Source organism: Ruditapes philippinarum, unplaced genomic scaffold (assembly GCF_026571515.1).
Source record: "Ruditapes philippinarum isolate M1 unplaced genomic scaffold, ASM2657151v2 ctg751_1_1_1_1, whole genome shotgun sequence".
In the NCBI taxonomy this organism is placed as follows: domain Eukaryota; kingdom Metazoa; phylum Mollusca; class Bivalvia; order Venerida; family Veneridae; genus Ruditapes; species Ruditapes philippinarum.
Window position 1 is genome coordinate 104,189 of NW_026867209.1, and position 24,327 is coordinate 128,515.

Below are 24,327 nucleotides of genomic sequence, written 5' to 3' on the forward strand. Positions count from 1 at the left end.
TATAAGACAAGGCAGAGTTACGGTTTTCATGCATTGCACTTCAACTTGATGAGATCTATTTACATACAAAGTTTATTGTTGATACCTTTTGTAGTTTCACTGTTATAATCCTGACAATGTTTAAAGTGTAAAAATAAACAAAGTGCAATTTCTCCAAAATTAGGCAAGGCAGAGTAATGGTTCTTTTGCGATGCACTTCTACTCAATGAGATCTATCTACTTACAAAGTTTCTTGTTGATATCTCTTATAGTTTCAGAGTTATGTCCCGGACAAAGTTCCTAGTGTAACAAGAACTGTCGGAGGACAGTAAGGCTCGACTATTCGAAAAAGTTGTCACAAGGGTGTTCAATTGAGTATAATAATGCTTACCTATAAATACATAAAATTCACCGAAAAGGTACAAAGGCTTGTTATTAAGATGTTTTATCAAGTAAATCACTGCTTTATTATTATTAATGCATAAAATTGTCCCAAAAAAGGCACAAACCCTTCATTAGTTATGGAGATAACAGCTTACAAGCAAAACTTTACAATGAATTTCTAAGCTGAAAAGGGGTGAAAATAAGCCTAGAATAGATAGAATAATGGATCTTGGTCAGTGATCTACAATTATGACCCTAAATGCATATGTGAAGTTTTTAATAAATATCTTTATTAGTTATTGGGATATGTAAAACTTGCATGTAAACATTTACCAAGAGACTAAGTAGAAAAGGGGAGATAAATCAGCCTTGATGCAAGATAGAGTTATGGAACATGGTCAGTGACCTACAATTATGACCTTTCATGCATATGTGAAGTTTCAAATCAAAATCTCTGATAGTTATTTAGATATGTAAAAACTTACATGTAAAAATTAACCAGGAGACTAAGTAAAACTGTGGGAGATAAATCAGCCTAAATACATGACACAGATATGATTGCTGTTCAGTGATCATTATTTATGATCACAAATATACATATGAAGTTTCAATTTTGTATCTTCAATAGTTTCAGAGATACGAAAACTTGCATGTTAACCTTAACCAAGAAAAGGAGATTTTTTTAGTACAGAGGGGAGCATAATTCAGTCAAAATACATGGCAGAGTAATGAATCTTGAGATGTGACCTTCAATTATGACCCTTAGTACATGTGAAAAGTTTCAAGTAAATATCTTTGAAGATATTTAATTTTTAACCAAAATTTCTACGTTTTAAGTGGGCAAGTAATTCTGCAAATATTGCAAGCAGAGTTATGCAACTTTGCAAACTGATGTACATTGTTATTATAAAGAAAGTATTGTAAATTTCAATTGAATATCTCAAGCAATAATTGAGATATTTGACTTTACAAAAAAACTTTAACAAAAATGTCTAAGTTAAAAAGGGGTATAATTCTGTAAATGTTGTATGCAGAGTTATCAAACTTGTCAATCTGATGTACATTGTTACTATAAATAAGTATTGTAAGTTTCATTTGAACATCTCAAGCAATAATTGAGATATTTGACTTTACAAAACACTTTAACCAACGCAGACGCGCACGCCGACGCCAGTGCGACTACAATAGCTCTGATATTCTTTGAACAGTCGATCTAAAAATGATTGAAGGGCAATAACTTCAAAATTAGGCAAGGCAAATTTACGATTCTTGCACTGCACATCTATCTACTGAGATCTATCTACTTACAAAGTCTCTTGTTGATATCTCTAATAGTATAAAAGTAATGTCCCGGACAAGAAAAGAGGACGGACGGTTGGAAGGAAGGACCGTTGTTTAGACGGAAGAACAGACGGACGAACAAAGCTTCGACTATATGCTCTCCTTTCGGGGAGTATGAAAAGAGATGGAGGAAATACGATGTGCGTATTGGAATCGAAAACCCAGCTGTCATGTATTTTCAATTGCCAAGTTCGCAATATCAGAACAAGGCAATGTTTGACCTTGTTGCAATTCTAAACCTGTTTGATATAAAAAAAATCAGCTGGCATTAGTTTGAAGCCGGGCATGGAAAAGGAGCATGCAACGGTATTTGGTCTGCTGATACTGCACTGAAGATTGGAAAGGTGGATATCACATGTGCTACAGACTTTCATGAATGGGGCTCAAAAAGAGACAGGAAAATAGCATACAAAACTGTAGAAAAACACGAGTTTTAGGATTCAACAAAGAGCATGAAGAGTGGGTGACAGAATTGAACACAACATGGGTACTCTTAAGCTGCACACTGTAGTTGGTCTGAATGCAATTGAAGTCATGGTTAAAGAAACATGTGTGTGCAATCGATGTTTCACAGAAACTGGGTTCATTTTGGATACATCTGCAATCAATGTTTCACAGAAACTGGGTTCATTTTGGATATATAACAAGGCTAGCGTAAAGATGGAATTATACACTTATTGTTGATAATGCAGAACGTATGAATATTACAATTATCACATTGCCTGATTAAGATTTGAATGAGTTGTTGTACATTAAGATTCTTTTAATAATTATAAGTTCAGTTATTTCTAATAATTGTTCATGGCATTTGTAATTAGTTCTTGGCAGTATTTAATGGTTTAAAGAACATACCTGCAACAAATAAATTTCAAAATTATATCTGTGAATTGTAATGCAAAAATATCGTGCATAATAAAAGAATAACCTGCTTAAACCAGTTTCTGGAATGGAATGTGTACAGTGTTATAATATGATGTTTTACAAAGTTATGTATCAAATTGCAAGCTTAAATAGTTCCTAAAACCAAAGAAGAGTTTCGCACAGAAGAGTATTTCTTTATATATTGTATATGAAAAAAACAAACAAAGGGTCATAATTTTGCCAAAAAATTGCAAAACACCGTAGCGCTCTTGATGATCAAAAGTTAATGAAAAGCGCTAGAGAAATGTACATGGCCAAAGGCAGAGTATAGCAAGAAGCCTAGTATGTATTTCTTTGGTAAAAAAAACAAAGTGCTTTTATTCCACTAAAATATTGAGAATGAGAATTGCAGAAGGAGTTGAGGAAAGAAGTATATTTCTATGTTTTACAATACAGAAGATATTAATAAATCTATAAATAATAAAACAAATTTGATGATAAAGCTTCTGCAAAAATCTAATCAAAATCGATATAGAAATGGTGAGGAAAAGAGAATGTAGAAGGAGTTGAGGACAAAAGATTTTTCTCTGTTGTTTTTTTTAAAGAAAGTAATAATAAATATTAATTAAAACAGGGCAACATTGTCGCAAAATACGCCCGTCACAAAAGCTTTTGACAGGGACATGGGTATTATAGATATGCATATATGGACACTCAGTAGAAGGCCTTTTTGCAGAGGACCACCTTTAAACTTACTTTAAGTACCAGTCCTGGGAGAGTGCCCCTTGGACTCTCAAAGGACAGCATTTTTGGCTAAAATACCCCCGCCCCCGATGGACAGTCTATTTCAAATCCCCCATTAACAGACAACCTATTAAAAAAACCTGCATGAAAGCATTTCTTGCTGAGAAACAACCCGCTTAGATGAAATTTTTGGCTGAAAAATACCCCCTGGACAACCAATTTCAAACACCCTCGGACAGAAAACCCATTTCAAAACACCCCTGGACAGATACCCCTTGGACACTATATGGAAGGCATTTTTGACTAAAAAAGGCCCCTTGGACTGACGGCCTTTTTCAAAACCCCCCTTTACAGACAACTAATCTCAAAACCCCCATGGACAGATACCCCCTGGACGCCTATGGAAGGCATTTTTGCTGAGAAACACCCCCTTGGACACCATTTTTGGCTGAAAAATACCTCCTAGACAACCCATTACCCCCCCCCCCCCCAACCAAACAAATACACCATGGACACTCTATGGAAGGCATTTTTGCTAAAAAAGACCCCCATAGACAAACCATTTCAAATACACCATCCTCCTGGACGGGTACCCCTCGGACAAAATCCTTCTATAAAAATACCCGTCCCTTTTTTTGGAAAAAAAAAAGTTTCCCCTTTCCAAAAAGGGGGTGGGGGAATTTTTCTGAATTTGCCGGTGGCTGACGGGCGGGGATTTACCTTAAAATTTAAAAAGGTTAAAAAACCCTAACCAACGTCAGAAACATTTTTTTAAAAAACGTTTTTTAAAAGTGAGATAGGGCAACCGGGTTTTAATTTTTTTACCCAAAATTCACTGATAAGTAAAGCCCGTCCACTGATAGTTTTGGAAAATGTCAATCGGGGTATTAAAGTTAAATTTGGGGGGGCCCCCCAAATTTTTAAGGCCCTTTTGGTCAATACTAGGGGTTTCAAACAATTACAAAAAGTATCAAAAGCCCTTTAAAAAGGGAGCAACCAAAAATTTTTAAATTTTTGCTTGGGGTATATATATATATTATTTTTTTAAAAAGTATACTATAGTTTTCAAGTGTTTAACACACATAACAGTTAATGGCATGCTATTGTGACATTTTTTATAAGATCCATTGATATGGAAAAAAGTGGAAAAATCCCTGTTATTATTTGGTCTCTGTTTAGGTTTCTATTAATAGTGAAGTGTTTGTCTCTCTTTTGGTTTATTGTTTGATTTCCGTTCTGGCGCTTAGATAAAGAATAAAGTTTTGAAATTTCAAAGGGTCGGCAGGTTTAAAACAGTACAACATAAGCTCCTAAGAAGCTTTTAATAAAACCGACTGTTTATAACATAAAGTATAAGATCAACAAAGATAAAACAGCTGCAATAAAAATTGATTAGGCATGATGTATACATAAAACAGTACTTTTTAAATATTTTTTAAAAAAAGAATCAGATGCTGAAAAACTAAAATGATAATTTACTTAATTCTACATCACTAGCTTGTATATTAAGTCAAGTATCTAAAAGCATTTTACTTTAAGTTCAATAATATACCGATTAAACAATTAAAATTTTAATGAATAGTTAAAGAAATAAATAGATAAAAAAATAAATAAATAGATAGGTAAATAAATAAAAAAATAAAAATACTAAAAAACCACAACAGTTTTTAGCTAATTTAAATATGAAAGACTATGGGTTATCAAACATTTTTAACACTCAAAGACAGAGGGGATCATACATTGAAGTCAACAGTTGAACTCACATACACAACAGCTAGCATGAGTCATACTGGGAAGATAAGCAAAAACAAAAAAATCACAAGATGACACTGTGGTCTACATCAGTGCAAACTCTTTCTCAGACTTACAATCCTTACAATCCTTACAAGTCCTTCACATTAAGTAAAAGAGTTATCAACAAGTATTTCCACAATGGCCAATTAAGCCTTAACATCAGTCCCAAACTCAAAATACCTTGGTCTAGACCGGTCAAAAGTTTAAAACTAAAACTAGTTTAGTCCAGTTATTTTAACTGAAGTAGCCGTGTGACCACGACCCTTGGGATTTTAGATTTAATATGATTTATTACCGCTGTTTTCGTCAAATTTACTATATTTTATCATAGTACCATACATACATGTTTGAAAACACATAAAATATGTAGGAAACAACAATGTACAGCCATTCTTTTAAGAATCACAATACTGTCTTTGCTTATGACTTTGACGGGGTACAACTAATGCAATATAATTTACTGTCTATATGCATTGTATTTCATGTCATTTTATATATTTCATTATTATATATCTACACTTTGGTACCTATACACAGGTTGTACAAATATTGAACTGTGAACAATTTCATAAATGGTGGTTAAGCCCAGAACTAAATTATAATTGCATGTCCCTACTGTTGTATTCGTTTTGTTAAATTTCTTCTCATAAAAGTTGTCATAACTTCTCATAAAAAAAAACACAGCACATGACAGCACTGGCAAATCATTTATGTGCAAGAAGGGTTTTCACACTTTAGGTGACGTATTCAACGATTCCAAAATTTTAGAGATTTATAAAGCGCATCATTAGGTAACATTTCAATCAAACACTACTCACCAATCAGATTTAAACGTTTTTTATCTGTGTAAAACATAAAAAGATGTGAACTTTAGTCGGATTGTAATACATGTACTTATACATTATAAAAATATCTCATAAATATCATTAAAGAGATCAAGAAATCAAAACCATATTAATATTATATTTCTTACTTTTTTGTTTTGATGTCAGGCTTAATAATATTACAAAATAGATACAGAAAAGCACAAACAAGAACTCAAACCACATGATTCAATACGATATATATTTGCAAATTACTTGAACTTTACTTAAACCAAACTATAGTACCGTCTCACCTTTTACGGTAACGTATTTGAAATATTAACCTGACTGCTTAAAATGTCTTTTAACGTCCTAAATGTTTATCTAATGTACATGTGATAACTTCTGACTTAAGTGCCACGTTGAAGTCTACAAATTACAGTAAACATGGATGGTATATTCATCAAAGTAACGGTGTTTATCTCTGTCATGTGTGGTAGAATATTCTCCGAGCATGACAAAAGATTAGTTCTACACAGCAGTGAGGATTTACTAAATGTTATTTCAAAGCTGGAGCGAAAAGTTGAATCTTTGGATGCTGAAGTTACTGCATTGAAGGTATACATTATTAGTATTATAGTTGGAGACATTGCCATTGAAAAAATATATATGTGCGAGATATTTAGTGTATATCAATTAATGCACAGTTACCGCACTGTCTGTCGGGGATACAAATAAGCTTATAGCTTCCAACACAATCAAACTAAAATAAATTTGTATAAACTAAACTAAACTAAACTAAATAGAGCACGCTCGTAGATCGGCTGGGATTTATGTATTGTGACGACATGCAAAGGGGTCATTCTCAGTGTATTTTTTTCTTCTGATGATTAAGGATTTTCTTTTTTTTTAGGCTATGATACAAACGACGAGCAAGAACATTAAAACACTCGGCCATATGATTCTACTCGGAGAAAAGGGGCGGGGGTGGGGAGGGCATGCCTATCGTTAAGAATAAGAAACCTCGTGCTTAAATGATTTTCCTGTTATAAATACATGTATATACATATATAAACGTAGATGCACACATATCTCTTTTAAATACATTTGCAATTGAAATAGTTTGTGTTAAAAAAGTATTTGTTTCAAGCGTTACCTAGCTAGTTTCGAGAAATTAAATTTAAATGCTCCAGTCTTTGGTAAACTGAGGTTACTAGAAAAACATATATTTATAATCAAGATCAACTGAGACATAGGGATGTATTTGTCAAAGTCTATTAGAAGCTTATTAATATATTTTACTCATTAGTTCAAATATACATTATTATTAAACAAAGACATGTTAAACCGGCAAAATAATTGTTATTATTTCAAGGCAAAACAGTTGACCTGTGGTGCCACATATATTCGTTGGGGAAAAACTGCATGTCCTATGAATGGAACTGAACTTATTTACAAAGGCTATATGGCAGGTGATAAATGGGACGAGTATGGCGGGGGATCAAACAATCTTTGTTTGCCGGAAGACCCTACATGGAACCAGTATGTAGATGGATACAATAGCGGAGCAGTAATATACGGGACAGAGATAGAGGCTGACAGTGCTGTTTCAAATAAGCTCTTCGGAAAACCAACAGACAATCAGGATATTCCTTGTGCTGTGTGTAGGTCTTCGCGTGCATCTCATTTAATGCTACCGGCACGTACAAACTGTTATCCAGGGTGGACGGGGGAATATGATGGCTATCTTGTTTCGGGTCACCCGGCCTGGAAAACAAACAGTGACTATATTTGTCTAGATTCGGGGCTTGAGTTTGTTCCCCACGGGTCTGCCAATGATAATGAGCATGTTTTGATGCCTGTCGAAGTGAGATGTGGGCTCCTCGGATCTCTTCCTTGCCCCCCATTTGTGGATGGTCGTGAATTGGCATGTGTTTTTTGTACAAAGTAAAATAAGTGCAATCATAATTAAAGTACTTAGACTAGTTACATATACTTATTGTGTTGGTAGGAGGTCGGTCAGTAAAAATACATGTCTATGTTTGTATAAAATGAGTACAATACATTAAACAAAACTCGATTACAATCAAAACTAAAAGACATTTGTTTAGCAAACAATTCGTTAAATAGGACTTTGATATAAATGGGTTTGTTATTTTTAATGACATTGCATCCTCCTTCAGCTTAAGTCCGGGTAGTCATTGTCTACAGCTGTTGTTTATAGGAAACACATTTGCAACATTGGTTGCCGTCCCTTTTCATACATTTGTGAAAATGACATAATTAACTTTCTTATTTATAATTTTTCATCAATACTCATTTTTGTTTTGAGTAAAATAACCATTTTCGAGATTATCGACTTACCTTGCCAACCACAAAAACCATGTTTTCTGTAAAGCAGTTGAACGAAATACATATAAAATGAGGAAATTATCATATCTCGTCAAATGTACTTTTTGTAGGTACTTTTTAGAAAGTTCTATGTAGCCAATCAATGATTGTCCCAAAGTGCTAACTTTTTCTTATCAACTTTGACATATCACCATTTTAATAAGCTGTTTTATATATATCCATTGCTTTTTGGTCGAATATTTTCTAGAATTGCCCGAGTCGCCATTTATGTGCTAGTTTTAGGGATAAATTTTGATAGATTTTATCTCTGTTACAAAATGCCAAAGTACAATATTTGTGTATTCAAGGTTTGTAAATAGAAATTCTGCAGTATATGTCTATATGGACTAAGTTCACACTTTGCATCAGGTTCTTTTAAAAATCATTTGAAAGTCTCTCTTTGAATCTTTTTCATTTCAATTCGTAGTTTTTTTTTAAAGAAATGTGAATGACTTTATCGGTCTGTAAAAGCAAACTATTGTATGACCTCTGAATTGCAACTTGCCTCGTGATTTACACATGGATTTCAAACACAAAAAAGAAAAAAAAATCTGATTATAAATTCCTGTTTAATGCACTTTTTAAAACAAAATAACCATAAGAAATCACCTAGGTATAGGATATTAAAAAGTTCTCTATTTTGTGTCTCACTGAGCTATTAGGGTTATTTCATCTAGTCAGAAAATGGCAGATATTGCATGCAAACAATGTAAAATGTTATAAATGTTATGTTTCGTTGTAAATACTTTACCTTACAATATGAATTCCTAACACTAATTTACACTTTATTATTATACAAATCTTTAACGAAAATGAAACTAAAGGTTTTGATGTAACAAAATTAAAACTTGAACTATTACAATACATAGCTGAAAAAATAAAGCATATACGTAGGATTATAATGCGCGACATTACGCTAGTTGGTGTGTCTCTGGCATATCACAGCAGTTGGTTAATTTCAAATTTAAAAATTTGAAACTGAAGACACTGAAATGAAATACAACGTGTTCTCGCTGTAAGCAGCATTTACGATCTTTGGAAAAAAAAATGCAATTTGGTCAAACATGCATAACCGTCTTTGTCTTGTTACTGGCCTGGGTAAGTTATGCCTCTTTAAATGAAATGAAAATTTTAGTTCTTTTTTTTAAGATGTTATAGCTCTCGTAAAGAAGTCATATCGGGAGGTTTAACATGCTTTTAGATTATACCATTTTAAGTCAAAGAAAAAGTACTGATTTAAAAGTGAAGCATTGCAGCGCTAGATTTAACCGTCTGTTATAAGAAACAAATCTTAGATGGCGCTGTGGGATATAACTAAGGAACTAGCCAACTAATCAAAAACAACGTAAAACAAATATCATGTTTAATTAAAGATTCAGATATTATTCTTTCGGTCAAAATTACAATTGGGAAATATAAAAGCATTTTGCTTAGCATTCTTATTTACAGTCGTGAACACGCTTCAGAGAGGAATACAAATGCCGAAAAGAAGACATCAACCTCTTCCATTTTCGCTAGCCTATTAAGGACACATATGCATGAAATGGGAAATCTGACAACTTCCAAGATTTATAAATAAATAGTTTTATTGTTTTATAATAATACAGTTATTGTATGAAGATTAAGACCACAGTGATTTTTGAATTGTAATATGTAAACTTCACTAAGTAGTAGGGCCACTTTGTGCACATGATTTAATAAAATTATACATCTTTGACGGACGTTAAGTTCAACATGAATGATCTCAATCTCAAAGTGATGTGAGCGAACATTATTACTTTTGATTATGTATAACACTTTTTAACATTAGCACTGAAAATAATCTTTCAAAACGTCAACTACTAGTATGTAATTTCCGTCGGCATTTACTAGGAAGGTCATTCGAAATCAGACACGTAAATATGTCTCAAGTCAGGCATCCAATTATTAAATTTAAGAACAGTTACTTAAGGTTCTGAGATAGAAATGTTTGAATACTGAATATACAGACCGCTTCATTTTATTGTGACTAATCAATTACGGAAGTCTATTATACATTATTATTTTTTTTTCTTCTAAATTCATTCTTTAATTTCTTTCATAGTTTGTACTTCTGTGATAATTGATGACGTTGAAGACAGTACGTTTGATATGTATATTAATTTTCAATTCCAACGATGAAGATACTATAATATAAAGAATACATTAAAGCATTGGAGTTGCGTTAGAAGTGTCATTCAGTGTACATTTATCTAACACATCGTTTTCTTTACAACTTACATGTAGTTATCTTAGTCAGGACTTATTCTTCTGTTCAGAGTGAAAAAACCATTGCTTTAAAACATCCAATAAATATTATATTTATTTTTTACTGCATTTTTAAAAGATAAGAGGTAAAAGAAGTATTAGGTATACAATTTTACAGTTTTGCCTTGTGATCTTTTGGTGACAGACTCGGTGCCGACAGTTTCTTCATCAATTCTTTGTTAATAGCTAATGCGTCTGACACGAATACGTTTAATATGGACATAAGAATGTAAACTGTGTTGCCATAAGATATTCCTGCACCAATGATACTTCCAATAACCGGAAATACAATTTCAGTTATTGGTCCAGCAACATCTGCTACCCGAAGTGACATCAGAAACGGTACAGACTTTGCTATAGATGTTCCAAAGGAAGGACTTGAAAGGTTCAATCTCTTTTCTAGAGCCTCAACGTCACCAGGTATTTCCAATAAACCAATACTTTTTTTCAGCGATATGTCGTCGGGACCAAATTGTTTTCTATAGAAATACATTTCTCTATCTACGAGCTTGTCATCAAAAAGAAGACTCGTGCCCGGCAAAGGTGCTACTGCAGCAATAGCTGAATAAAGTGATACTCGCAGTATTCTTCTCTTTAGTATACTTTTCTTCCGTTTTATAAGGGATTCTGTAAGATTTGTCATTGTTAATGCCATTGCCTCCTGTTTCCATTTAGGTGCAACATCTATCATTGTTGTCACGAGGATTGGAAAGTCATAATCAAAAGGAAAATGGCTGTCGATAAGGAACACCTGAATATTTGTCAGACCTCCATTTGCAAAGTAGGTTTCAATTGCTTTTCGTACATTACTAACAGTGACATCTTTGCAACTTTGAGGATTATCGTATTTGTCATTTTCTACATCTACATTCATTTTTGTACGGATGAAAAAAAAGTATTTTCCAAGCTTGTGAACTTCTTTTGCTAACCACAAGTCGTTTTCTGTAAAACGGGTGGATGAAATGATGAGGAAATAATCATATTTGTCAAACCCTACGTCTTGCAAATATGTGCTGTTTGGAAATTTCAGCGTCCCTACTCCAGGAAGATCCCAAAGGGCGATATTCATATTACCAGGATGTACGTATTTCGTTGGTACTTCAGTGGTTTCATTAACACCAACCGCAGCTGCACCGTCGCAATTTCCTCTGATTCCTCTGAAAATGTTTATGAATGAGGATTTACCAACACCTGAATTACCTATGATGGCGATATTTACTACAATCTTTCTCCACCTGTCTTGATCTTCATCGATCTTTTTCTTCAATTTTGACATTTCACCATTTTCAAAAGCTGATTTGTATTCAATAAACTCGGCTGGATTAATTGGTGTTATGTCTTTTACGACAGGGGCTTTTACTGGTTTACTCGAAGATCTACCCATTTGTCTATGTACGAGTATTGTGTAGTTAAAACCTGAAATATTAATACTTTAAAAATTATATGGGCCAAACCATTTACAAAAACATAAGATGAACTTTGTTCTTGCCAATAGTCTTGGAATGAAAATAATCGTCACACTAATAACGAACATAAAAATGTAAATTCGATCTGAAGTAATAGAATGAGAAACTTACATGTCGCCAGATACAAAATAATAGTATTGATTGGGTTGATTAAATCTAACACTAAATATAGCATAATGTTTAATATATTGTCTTATAAATGGACGATCATATGCATGACCTTTTATTGTTTGTCCAACACCAATATATTATATATACGATTAAACAAAAATAACACCTACATATTCTTGCATATCAGACTGGCGTTTCCGTGAGTTTTACCCATGCCGGAAATTTCATCTGGCATGGGGGTGCCAGATGAGTCGCGTGCCAAACAACAACGTCATTTTAGCGCGCTTTATGAATGAACCGCGTTAAAATGACGTAGTTTTAGAAGGGAAATATGTGCTAAGGATGACGTCATTTCGCCGTTGTTATTTAAGTTGTAAGTTCATACGCTATTGTTAGAAAATAGTTATGGATGAAATGACTTTAATTTCCATGAAAATATATCATATTGAGGTAAACCATTTTAAATATGAAATAATATGGCAGAATATGCAAGAAATATATCTAACATATGTTTGCGGTTCGGTTCGGAATATCCGTCCCTCGGGAACCCGCCCATGGGCGGGTCCCCTCGGGACGGATATTCCGGTCCGAACCGCAACATATGACAGATATTATTATTCTTGCATATCAGACTGGCGTTTCCGTTAGTTTTACCCATGCCAGAAATTTCATCTGGCATGGGGGTTCCAGATGAGTCATGTGCTGTACAATGACACGGTAAAAATGACGTCATTTTACCGTTTTACCGTTATGAATGATTTTGTAATTCATACGCTGTTGTAAGAAGGTAGTTACGGTTGTAATGACAAAATATTTCATTGAAAATAAAGATAAAGAATTTAAAATATAATGGAATATGGTAGAATATGCAAGAATAAATATCTGACATATGTTTGCGGTTCGGATCGGAATATCCGTCCCTCGGTCACCCGCCCATGGGCGGTAACTCGGCAAGTCTTGTTACCGCCCAATGGGCGGGTCACCTCGGGAAGGATATTCCTATCCGAACCGCAAAATATGACAGATGTTATTATTCTACACAAGAGCACCGACCGCTTATGCTGTTCACATTATCTATTTAAAGTACCCTTGTCTTACAAAAAAAGATTAAGCGTACTGGAGTTGTGGCGGTTATTCAATAATATGAATTACTTTGTGACTGTGAATGTTTAAGCTTCTATAATTTGAAGTGTTAATGTTACATAACAACGGTGTATAAATCTAGAAATCTTTATCTCTTGGCAATGTCCTTTGTCCTACGGATGTATCTTGTCTCTATTAGCAAGTCAAGCATTACTACAATATTTTTATAGTGACAATACGTGACCATTTTACGAACATTCAAATATATTTCAAAAGAGGCATAACTCCCAGGATAATGTCCTTTGTCGTACAACTGTTCCGTGACACATCAAATGTTTTGATGACTGCAACGATGACGTAGTAATTTTAATTGTTCGACTTTTTCTTGGAAACAGACTTGCTAACTTACTTAAAGTATATCGTCTTCTTTTAAGTTTTAAGAGGAAGTAGCTTTCCGTGTAGAGTGCAGCTTGGAGATTATACGCTTCTTTTTCTTTTCCTCCTATCTTGAAAATTCTGGTTGCTATGGCAACAAATATACTGAAAAATGGCAAATTTAACACATAAACTGGATCCAGTGATTTTTTGTTCAAGTTGTTACGCTTTTTCACTAAAAGTTCTTTATTTCATAAGGAATCTACTTCAAATATATGTTTCTTCAATAAATGTATGCTCTTGGCATTGTACATTGAGATAGAAGACTTAAATGTACATTGTTTTGTACTTTCTTAATATATAAATATCTGCAGGAAAGGCTATCCCTCAGAAGCATTAGTTGCAACAAAATCACATGAAAACTGCAGACTCGAGACTGAACTTTTGTAAGGAACCACAAGGTGATGCAACATGCTTAATATCTACATTCTTGGTATTGTAGTTTCTGATTAGTTTTTATAACACATTTTACTATATAAGCTATGTAAACTAAGTGACGCCCACGGCGGGGCCATTTTTCATACAAGGGCATGACTTATAAACTGTCCGAAAGACATTTTAATATGCCAAAATAAATCTTCTGGTTGCTGTAGACTAATATGTATATGGTGGCTCATTTACGCCATGTCGTATTTTCGTTTCTTCGCCTCAAAATGCGAAGAGACGACAAAGTTGACTTTGTCGTCTCTTCGTGCCTTTGCTTTCGAGGCAACAAAGCGAAAATGCGACACATAAAATTTGTCGTATATTCGCATTCCATCTGTCGTACTTTCGCTTTTTTGCATTATTACATTTTCGCATTGTTGCATTTTCGCATTGTTACATTTTCGCATTGTTCCACTTTAAACCATATTATTTGATGTATTATAAGTTTATTAGATTGTACTAATTCAATATAAGTGATCACACGACTTAAGGATAACTAATTCTGCACTTTGGTTTGAAGTTATCTGATATGAAGGAATAAGAGCTTTAGCCGTCAAAGTTATCGCTGATATGCCTTTACATCAAATAACTCGTTAAAAGATATTGCAACCAAAGTTCACATAAAGCTATCTGTCGCATCGAGATGTTAAAATTTCGAAATCAGAACAATATTTCATTAGACAACACACTATTTAAGTTTGACATTTGACAGTTTGCATAATACTATCTTTTTTCATAATAAAAAAACTTTTTTTTAATTTTTAAAGTGAATAAATCTATAGATACATCTGTTTAATATTGTCCAACAATATTGACCTGGCACTTCATTAACTTTCGTAAAGGTCATTGGATAAACAGTGGTATCTAACGATTATATCGATTCACACGTCAGCGATGTGTGGTATATTGGTATAGATATCGGGCAACCGATCTGAAGGTATCTGGTTCAATTCATAACCAACACCACTTGGTGAATATACACATTTTTTTTTTAGATTTTTTTTCTTTTTTGAATTTTCTACAGATTTCTGCCGTCCTGTTGATAAAGATATCTTCTTTTTATAGGGATGTTTCGTAAAAACTCATACATAAATAAAGTTTTCTCTAGACTGCATATTTTTCAACGGTTTTCATTGTGACATTTTGAAATCTTATATGTTTCGCTATACATGTCAATGCAGTATTAAAAATACTACACAGATAGAATACACAAAAAAAAGTTCGCACGAGTTTTAAAAGAATGGCAATTTCAAAAAATCATCGGGAAAAAGTATCGTTTTATGCATGGCAATGTACCAGACAAGGTCAACTTATCACTTTGATAGTTGCTAATTCGCAAGCTTTATAATAATAATATTGAAATGAAGGTTATACATGTATATCTATTATGACTTTTGTGGTAATAATCCAAAGATTGGAATACTTATGCAATTGTCGTATTAATACTGCCCATGAACATTCTGTAAAGCTTTTATTTTATCTACTAGTATTCCATACGTTTCTTCTAGTAGTAACAAGTTTGTTTTTTTTAAAAAGAAGCATGCGAGAGGTCTTTTTGCAACAGTTGAAGATTTGTTTATTTCGAAAATATTTGGAGATATTTTTGCATAAAAGGCACAAGAGATTTTCTAAAACGGAGTCAGTATATTTAGCTGCATGTCTCCAACCACAATATTTCAAGAAAATCAAACTTAAGCAAAATTTGCACCGTTGCGTAATTTAGTCATATCGGTTCAAAAGTAAAGGAGCGGCAAATTTTCGGTACACGGTTGAGTCGATCATGTTATAGTGCATAGTGATACTGCAGCTATAATGTTCACGGTTACTATTTTTTTGGAACGTAAAATAGTAAAACGCTATTCAGAAAACAATAATCGATTTATATAGTTTAAAGGATCAAAAAAGGACTGAACAATTGCTCGAAGTGTTAAGTAACGTAAATTTTCAATGTACCGATTTGGTCACTTCAGTGCTTATTTTTCGTTTAAGTTCAGTCATATTTTGAAGCGAAGCATGTGCATTACAATTTTTGTAGACTGGTTCTAATGACTTAAGGCATTAAATACGATGTAATAACTTCTATTTGATACGCTAAAATGGATGCCGCCAGCAATCATTCTCAACACTGTGGACAGGTCTGATGAGTCTGATGTACCGATTCCTAACATAACTCTGTACTTGACCAATGCTAATAGAATTGTATTAAATGGCAAGGCTTGTATTTCTAAGAAGTGGTATCTTATTAAATACATAAATTTTCTTTTCGTGTAAACCTTACCTAATGGAGTGATGTATTTAAAATCAGAACCACATTAAGCTTAAAGAGAGAAGGTGGTGGTGGTGCCATTCTTCACAAGACCTCAATAAAAATCAAAATTGACTCGTCAAGTAAAGATGGAGACTTTGAACAATTCGAATTCATGGACTGTATCATTAGTGTTCGTGACTTTTCAACCCGCCTTGTTGTAATATATAGACCTCCTCCATCCAAAACGAATGGCCTAAGTACTTCAAAATTCTTGAACAATGAGTTTCCTGATTTTCTGTCGAAATATGCTGAAACTGACAAAACCACAGTGTTTCTAGGAGATACAAACTTTCACATTGATAAACTTGATAATCGTGATGCGCAGAATTTCTTATCCATCCTGAACACATTTGGATTAAAACAGTTAGTCAATGAACCGACACATGTAGCTGGACACATTTTAGATGTAGTCATAACAAGAGAAAATGAAAATGTAGTATCTGATATTAAAATAACTGATCCTGGATTTAAAACTTCAAACGGGAAAGTAACACGTGACCATTTTGCTATCCTAATGAAAGTTAATATTTCGAAACCACCACCTATTCGTAAAACAGTCACATACAGAAAATCTCGTGATATAAACATTGAAGATTTCAAAGCAGATATTAGATCATCTGAACTTTTTGGTCCTAAACCAGACAGCATGGCAGAAGCATCAGAGAAATATCACACTGTCCTTTCATCTTTGTTAGACAAACATGCACCTGAGAAAACAAAAACAATTGTTCTCAGACCCCAATGCCCGTGGTTCAATCAAGAAATACATGATGAGAAACACATTAAACGTAAACTTGAAAGAAAATGGCAGGAATCAAAATTAACTGTAGATCATGAAATATACAGAAGTCAGTGCTTAGTTGTAAATGATGTAATTGAAAGATCTCGTGAAACATATTACAAAGACAAAATAAAATCGTGTGGTAATGATCAAAAACAAATTTTCAAAGTAACAAATCATCTCCTCGGAAACACAAACCTGAAGTTAAGCTCCCATCACACACTTCTGCTAAAGAACTAGCTCAAGATTTTTAGTGATTTCTTTGAAAACAAAATTGAAAAAATCAGATCTGACATAGCATCTAAAAATGAATGTAATATAACAAATGAATCTAATTCAACTCAAATACAAGAGCCTAAAGAAACATTCAGTGAATTTGAAGTTATTACAGAAGAGCAAGTTCTTAAGCTCATATCAAAGTCATCTACTAAATCATGTGAACTAGATCCGATACCGACTTGGCTCCTAAAAGAATGCAAACTTGAAGTATCACCATATCTAACGCACATGTTCAACTTATCATTTTACACCGCCGACGTACCTCCACGCAATAAGACTTCGATAATCAGACCACTATTAAAGAAAGACAATTTGGATCAAGAAATTATTGAAAAACTTTAGACCAGTTGCTAATGAAAAACATATGACTCAAAACTTCTAGAATCTGCGGCTGACTGTCAGTTTGATATGTTTCTCAACACTAACAATCTACATGAACCAAATCAATCTGCATACAGGAAATTTCATTCCACAGAAACTGCACTTATCAAAGTGCAAAATGACATTCTCCAATCTCTTGACAAAGGCGAAGTTACAATATTAGTAATGCTCGATTTATCTGCTGCCTTTGACACGATTGACCACAACACTCTTCTTAATCGACTCGAATGTGACTTTGGTTTTACTGGAAAAGTGCTCGCTTGGTGTAGATCTTATCTCTCAGTGGTCGCTATCAGACTGTTTGTATTGATGGAGAACTATCTGACCCTGTGCATATGACATACAGTGTCCCTCAGGGCTCTGTATTAGGACCAAAATTTTACATACTTTTCACAAAACCTGTCGGCGAAATTTGTCGAAAACATGGTCTGCAATGTCACTTCTATGCTGACGATTCTCAAATATACATTTCTTTCAAACCGTTGGACAACACCAAAACTGAACTTGTACTTGATTCTGTCTCAAACTGCTTAAAAGAAATAACATTCTGGATGAACAGCAACATTCTCAAACTGAATTCAGACAAAACAGAACTTATAGTCTTTTCGTCGGTAGCAATACAGACTCAGTGAAAAATATAACTGTCAATGTGGACCAAGCTGAAATCAAACAGTCATCAAGTGTAAGGAATTTGGGTGCATTCTTTGATTCAAGGGTTAATATGGAACATCATGTTAGCTCCGTGTGCAGATCTTCGTATGCCCAAATAAGTAAGATAGGACGTATTCGAAAATATATCAACGAAGAAGCTACAAAAACACTCGTTAACTCTCTCGTGACATCAAGACTGGATTATTGCAATGCTCTTCTATATGGTATACCTCAACAAACCATGAAAAAACTTCAACTTGTTCAAAATACTTCAGCCCGTGTGATTAAACGTACATCTAGGAAAGATCATATTACACCAGTGATGAAAGATCTTCATTGGCTGCCAATCGAATATAGAGTGAATTACAAGATCTTATTACATACTTTCAAGTCACTGAAACAACAATCTCCATCATATATGCAGGAAATGATTCAAGTTTATTCCACTTCCCGAAATCTGCGCTCTTCAAATGCACCTGTACGATTAGTGCAACCAAAAACTAAACTGAAATTTGGTGAAAGGAGTTTTTCGGCATCAGCTCCTAAGCTATGGAATTCACTACCAAGTCATCTAAAAAACTGTAACACAGTAGAAAGTTTCAAAAAACATCTTAAAACACACTACTTCAATTTAGCTTATGGAAAATAGTCAGTGACTGTTATGAATGAATTTTATAAACAGTGAATACGAAGTATCTGTTATTTGAATATTAGTTTTATTAAAAAGTTTTTTTTTTTAAACAAACAATTTTTAAATCAATTTAGTATTTCTATTGTTTTATAACGATGATTTAGTATGACAACAAAACAATGAAAATCATCAATATGCATTTAAAGTAGCTTTTAATATTTATTTATGAGTTTATGTTAAAAGGCACATTATTTCTTACACATTTATATATTGAAGACAATTTTAATGTATGACAATAATATTGTAAAGTGAGTTTTAAGGATCTTTAAGTTATATTGTATTAATATGTAAAAATAATTCCATAATTTATACTTTTAATTAGTTAATGCAAAATATTTTTAATGTTCATAATCCTGTTCATTTATATTGTTTTAGACATATATGATTGATGTAAAGCGCCTTTGAACATTTTAATGAAAAGGGCGCTATATAAATGTGGTATTTATTATTATTATTATTATTATATTATTATTAAGCACGCCTAAAACGGCAAATTGACCATGTTGCAGGCCCGGTTTGATTGGACCTGTTCATGTGCGGTAGTGGTAATTGTAAACTATCTCAACGCTCCCTAGCACCGGCTTCAGCAGAATTCAACTTTTAAACATGACCATTGTGAAATTTGAATTTAAAATATGCAGAGATGTGTTCACATGTTCACATAGAGCTTCAGTGAGACACGTTTAAGTCATTCTTAAGAAAGCGTCGCACGGTCCCCAAGTAAAAGAATAATTATGCTCGAAACGAAAAAAATAAAGACAGAAAAATCATTTCATTTCATTGACATAATATATTATACAAATTCATCTTTCTTTGGAGTTATTTTTAAGTAACTAATTTAAAATATAATTTATCGTAGAAAAAAATGTTTACCTCTTTAGTGTCCGAGTAGCGGTGTGTGTCAAGTTACTACTTACGCTATTTTATCAATAACCCCGATTTTAATGCTGTAAAACACTAAATAAAACCATTGACAGTTTTGTTTTAATATGTTTGTTCACTCAAATGCTCCATGAATAAAATGTCACTGTTATGATGCATCTCGGAGATTAAACATCAAGAATCATGCCACTAACCCACTTTACTCTTGAAGTTAACAGTTAAAACAAGAGCACCGCTAGGGGGAACATTATATGCCCGAAAGTGTTTTTTTGTTTTAGTAAGGATGAAGCATTTGTAAGACATGGGAATTCGCTGTTCATCCTTTAAAATTTTACAGCTGTAGGTTGATTAATACTTAAGTTATTAATAATGACCTTAACCTTTGACCTTGTGACCCCAAAATCAATAGGGGTCTTCTACCTTATATGGACAATCATCCTAAGAAGTTTGAATATTGTGGGCCAATTGGAACTTTAATTATGCTCTAGAAACTGTTTTCAGGTAAAAGTGACTTTGACCTTTGACCTTGTGACCCCAAAATCAATAGGGGTCTTCTTCCCAATATGGACAATCATCCTATGAAGTTTGAATATTGTGGGCCAAATGGAACTTACGTTATGCTCCGGAAACTGTTTCAAGTATTAAGGTAAAAGTGACCTTGACCTTTGACCTTGTGACCCCAAAATCAATAGGGGTCTTCTACCCAATATGGACAATCATCTTATGAAGTTTGACCATTGTGGGTCAATTGGAACTTAAGTTATGCTCCGGAAACTGTTTTCAGTATCAAGGTAATAGTGACCTTGACCTTTGACCTTGTGACCCCAAAATCAACGGACGGACAGACAGACGGACGCCAGGGGGTATAACATAATATGCCCTTTCGGGCATATAATAACAATCATTTACCTTTGGTTATTATTTCATAACATTTTAAGTACCGTAAGATCATAACATGTACATGCATTTAATATATGATTTATATTCTTTGAAAGTTAAATTAAGGTGGGCATTTCTTTTTAAATTGAGATATTATAAAATTGTGATAAGCAGACTGCGCGCAAACCAGACGGGTATTTTTATTTTCGGAACCTACACTATATATACACCTAACTAAAAAAAGCCTAAAGCCTTCCGGAGGAGAGACGGTTTGAAAATGGGAAAGGATACAGATTGTAGATGTACCTTGGCATTTATAAAACACATTTATTCATAATATGTCGTTTTCAAACATGACGTTTTGCTGAGGCCGATTTCTTTGGTCATAATTTAAGAGTAGTAAAGTAAATAAATGAAACAACGTTTGATCTCTAATGGTATGAGTAAAAACTCTTCATAGATAAACGTGTACTTCATCGTCATTTAAAATTTGAAATAGTAATCAATAGATGAAATTAGATATGTTGTCCTTAAATATTATCACATATAGAGCAAAATGTATCAATGCTTCGTGATAAAAGAAACAATATCTCTAAACACTAGATTTTAAACTTTTATTCATCATCGTAATATGTTACAAAATGCAGTTCATTAAAAGAGAAATATAACAAGGTACTCTTATCTCGTACAGACGACACACGCGAGTTCCCGACCCTGGACATAAGGTGGACAAGGGAGGGATCGATGGGCACCACATTGTACCTCTACCGGTCTCATGACATGATCATCATCATTGGCAGTTCCATTTGGGACAAATTCTAGCCCGGCAGCAAGACAAACAAAGTCAGCTTGAGGTTTATTCGGATAAGATGCAATCAAGTAACCTGTATACTCCTCTGTCCAACCTGAGTAGCAATGTGCACGTGAGGGAATCATTACATGTGATATCCTTGGTGATCGACACACGGCACATGGTATGTTCTGATTAAAGGCTGTTCTTCCGAACAAAACCCGCGATACATGATCATCTATTTCAATTTCGGTTCCAAATAGATGTGCCCCGCCATGATGTCCGTCAACATAGCCTGCAAAGCTTGGGTCTTCTGGTAGACATAAGTTGTTAGCGCCACCACCTGTCTCGGCTTCACTTGCACCTGCCATAAATCCCTTGTAGATGAATTCTGTACCGTTGCTAGGACATGATGTTCTTCCCCATTGAACATATGTTACACCGCCGGATACAGCATTTGACTGTTAAAGAACAAATACATGATTTAATAAAGTAACTATAACTGAATTATTCCACAAAGCATAGTTCTAACTTAATATATGTTACTTCCAAAAAGTGCCATTTCTGGTGTTGTTTGTTTCTTTATCAAATACACGTTATATTCATGAAAAATTGCTCGTTTTACAATGTATATGAACTATTTTAAGCAAATGGTATCACTATGGAACAGAGAGACTGCGGATCTATGCCCTGGTACATTGTACATACTTCCATGAAAATAACCAGTACGAATAATGTGTTAGCGAATAACGATTACGTAATATTAACTTATACATGACCCTACAGAAAACAGTACCGACTTTTATTGGAGAAGTACACAGCTGTTACACCCCGAGTCTAATTGTCAATCCGAAAGGTTATGCAGCTGTGTGCGACTGCGGTAGAATCAGTATTGTTCTCAACAATGTACAGTATTGTTCTCAACAATGTAAAATGACATCTTTATTTCAAAACACCATAACTTTGTGACGTCAAGTACAATAAGAATTTGATATTTTATTTTTGAACTGGAGTACGATATGCATTGGATGTAGATATTTTGCACTCGGAAATTTAATATGAGACTATATGGAGTGCGATAAGCATTTGCTATGGATGTTTTGGACTCTGAAAATTAAAACGAAGTTAAATGGGGTTCGATATATATTTAAAAATGGATTTTTTGGACTCTGAAAATTAAAACGAAATTAAATGGGGTTTGATATATATTTGATATGGATTTTTTTTGGACTCTGGAAATGAAAACGGGGATAAATCGATGAATCCTATCAAGAATTCTATTTGAACATCACATTGTTCAAGACGGAAATTTCATTGGTTAAATATTTGTATTTAATAAGGTGGAAAGTAAAATTCAGTATATGAGAGGTGTACAACGAGATTTGACATACCTTGAGGCTTTTAAGTTCAGCTTCCATTGCGACAATTTTACTTTGTGAGACCTTCAGTTCCGCCACTTCTCTCTGTAAGGTGGAGATAACTTGTATAAGCTCGGCATTGTTTTGGTCAATGAATCTTTCTTTGTCAGACTTACACGTAACAGCACTGAGTAACTTCAGCAGAAACAAACATTTAAGAATCGAATACAATATCATGTTTAACTACACTTGTGCGACAAATACGTCTTAATAACCGATAAAATGTACAAGTGGATAAGCACTTTAATGTAGATGTTTGAGATATGAATAAAAGATAAGGAATCTCGTTCAAAATTATCTCCTTCTTTTCCATGATTTGCTCTATATAAGAAAGGACACACGTTCCTGTTACAAAGTCACCTATATTCAATGTTGGACTTATTCTAATCTAAAAGGTTGTAACACACCAGATTCGTACTTGATTATATATACATGTATATAGATATCATAATTGGAACAAAATATATACAGTATGCTATTAGTCTTATAAACATGAAGTGTCAGATATTTAAAGGCACAATAACATTCAGAGATATTTTTATTTCTTTCTGTAGAAAAAGAGAAATATGTCCTTTGTAATGTTGTAGTAATGCATTAAGAACATTTAAAATGATCACCTGAAGAAAATAGTGCTGAATGAGAAATAAATTGCAAATTGTGAACAGAATGGTATTTTGATTTCCATGCAAAATTAAAAAATAAAAATAACATGCCAGTGTACTCACTGCCAAAATGCAAAGGATGGTCTATGGGTAATTAAAAAAAAACTATAACATGACAAGAAAAATCTAAAGATTTTGAAAGATAAAAAAAACATTTTTGAGACTTGATGGGCCTTTAAATAAAACATTATCAAATGAATTAGAACATTAACATTAGGGCCATAAAAACGAACCAGGATTCTTATCATTACAACAATTACAATTATCATGGCGTTTAAGTTTGTTATAAAAGTCTCATTTTTGCTTAATGTGTGTACCTGTAATTCCGACAACAAACGGATTGTTTATCATTCGGACAGTGATATGTTACAGGTTGTTTCTGCCTTACAGAAAGAGATGGCTGATTTGAGAAATAAAACAACTGGCTATGAAAATAAACTGGCTGCATTAGAAAGCAATAACAGAGATTCTCTGAGCAAAATTCGTGTACTGGAAACAGAG

General features: G+C 33.6%; 3 protein-coding genes across 3 annotated transcripts; 1 reads left to right on the plus strand and 2 right to left on the minus strand.

Annotated features, from left to right (window-relative positions):
• The first annotated feature begins 6,314 nt into the window (after positions 1-6,314).
• LOC132735306 (uncharacterized) lies at positions 6,315-7,895 on the plus strand. The gene is made up of 2 exons (XM_060722246.1): positions 6,315-6,524; positions 7,282-7,895. The coding sequence occupies exons 1-2, from the start codon at positions 6,354-6,356 to the stop codon at positions 7,855-7,857; spliced, it is 747 nt and encodes a 248-aa protein (XP_060578229.1). The 5' UTR covers positions 6,315-6,353; the 3' UTR covers positions 7,858-7,895.
• A 2,800-nt stretch (positions 7,896-10,695) lies between these two features.
• Positions 10,696-11,967, minus strand: LOC132735309 (interferon-inducible GTPase 5-like). Its single transcript, XM_060722251.1, has one exon. It carries the CDS (start codon positions 11,965-11,967, stop codon positions 10,696-10,698), a length of 1,272 nt encoding a protein of 423 aa, XP_060578234.1.
• Positions 11,968-21,555: 9,588 nt separating this feature from the next.
• On the minus strand, positions 21,556-23,377 carry LOC132735304 (uncharacterized). The gene is made up of 2 exons (XM_060722243.1): positions 23,138-23,377; positions 21,556-22,207 (listed from the first exon to the last, which is right to left on the minus strand). The coding sequence occupies exons 1-2, from the start codon at positions 23,339-23,341 to the stop codon at positions 21,635-21,637; spliced, it is 777 nt and encodes a 258-aa protein (XP_060578226.1). The 5' UTR covers positions 23,342-23,377; the 3' UTR covers positions 21,556-21,634.
• Between the last annotated feature and the right edge of the window lie 950 nt (positions 23,378-24,327).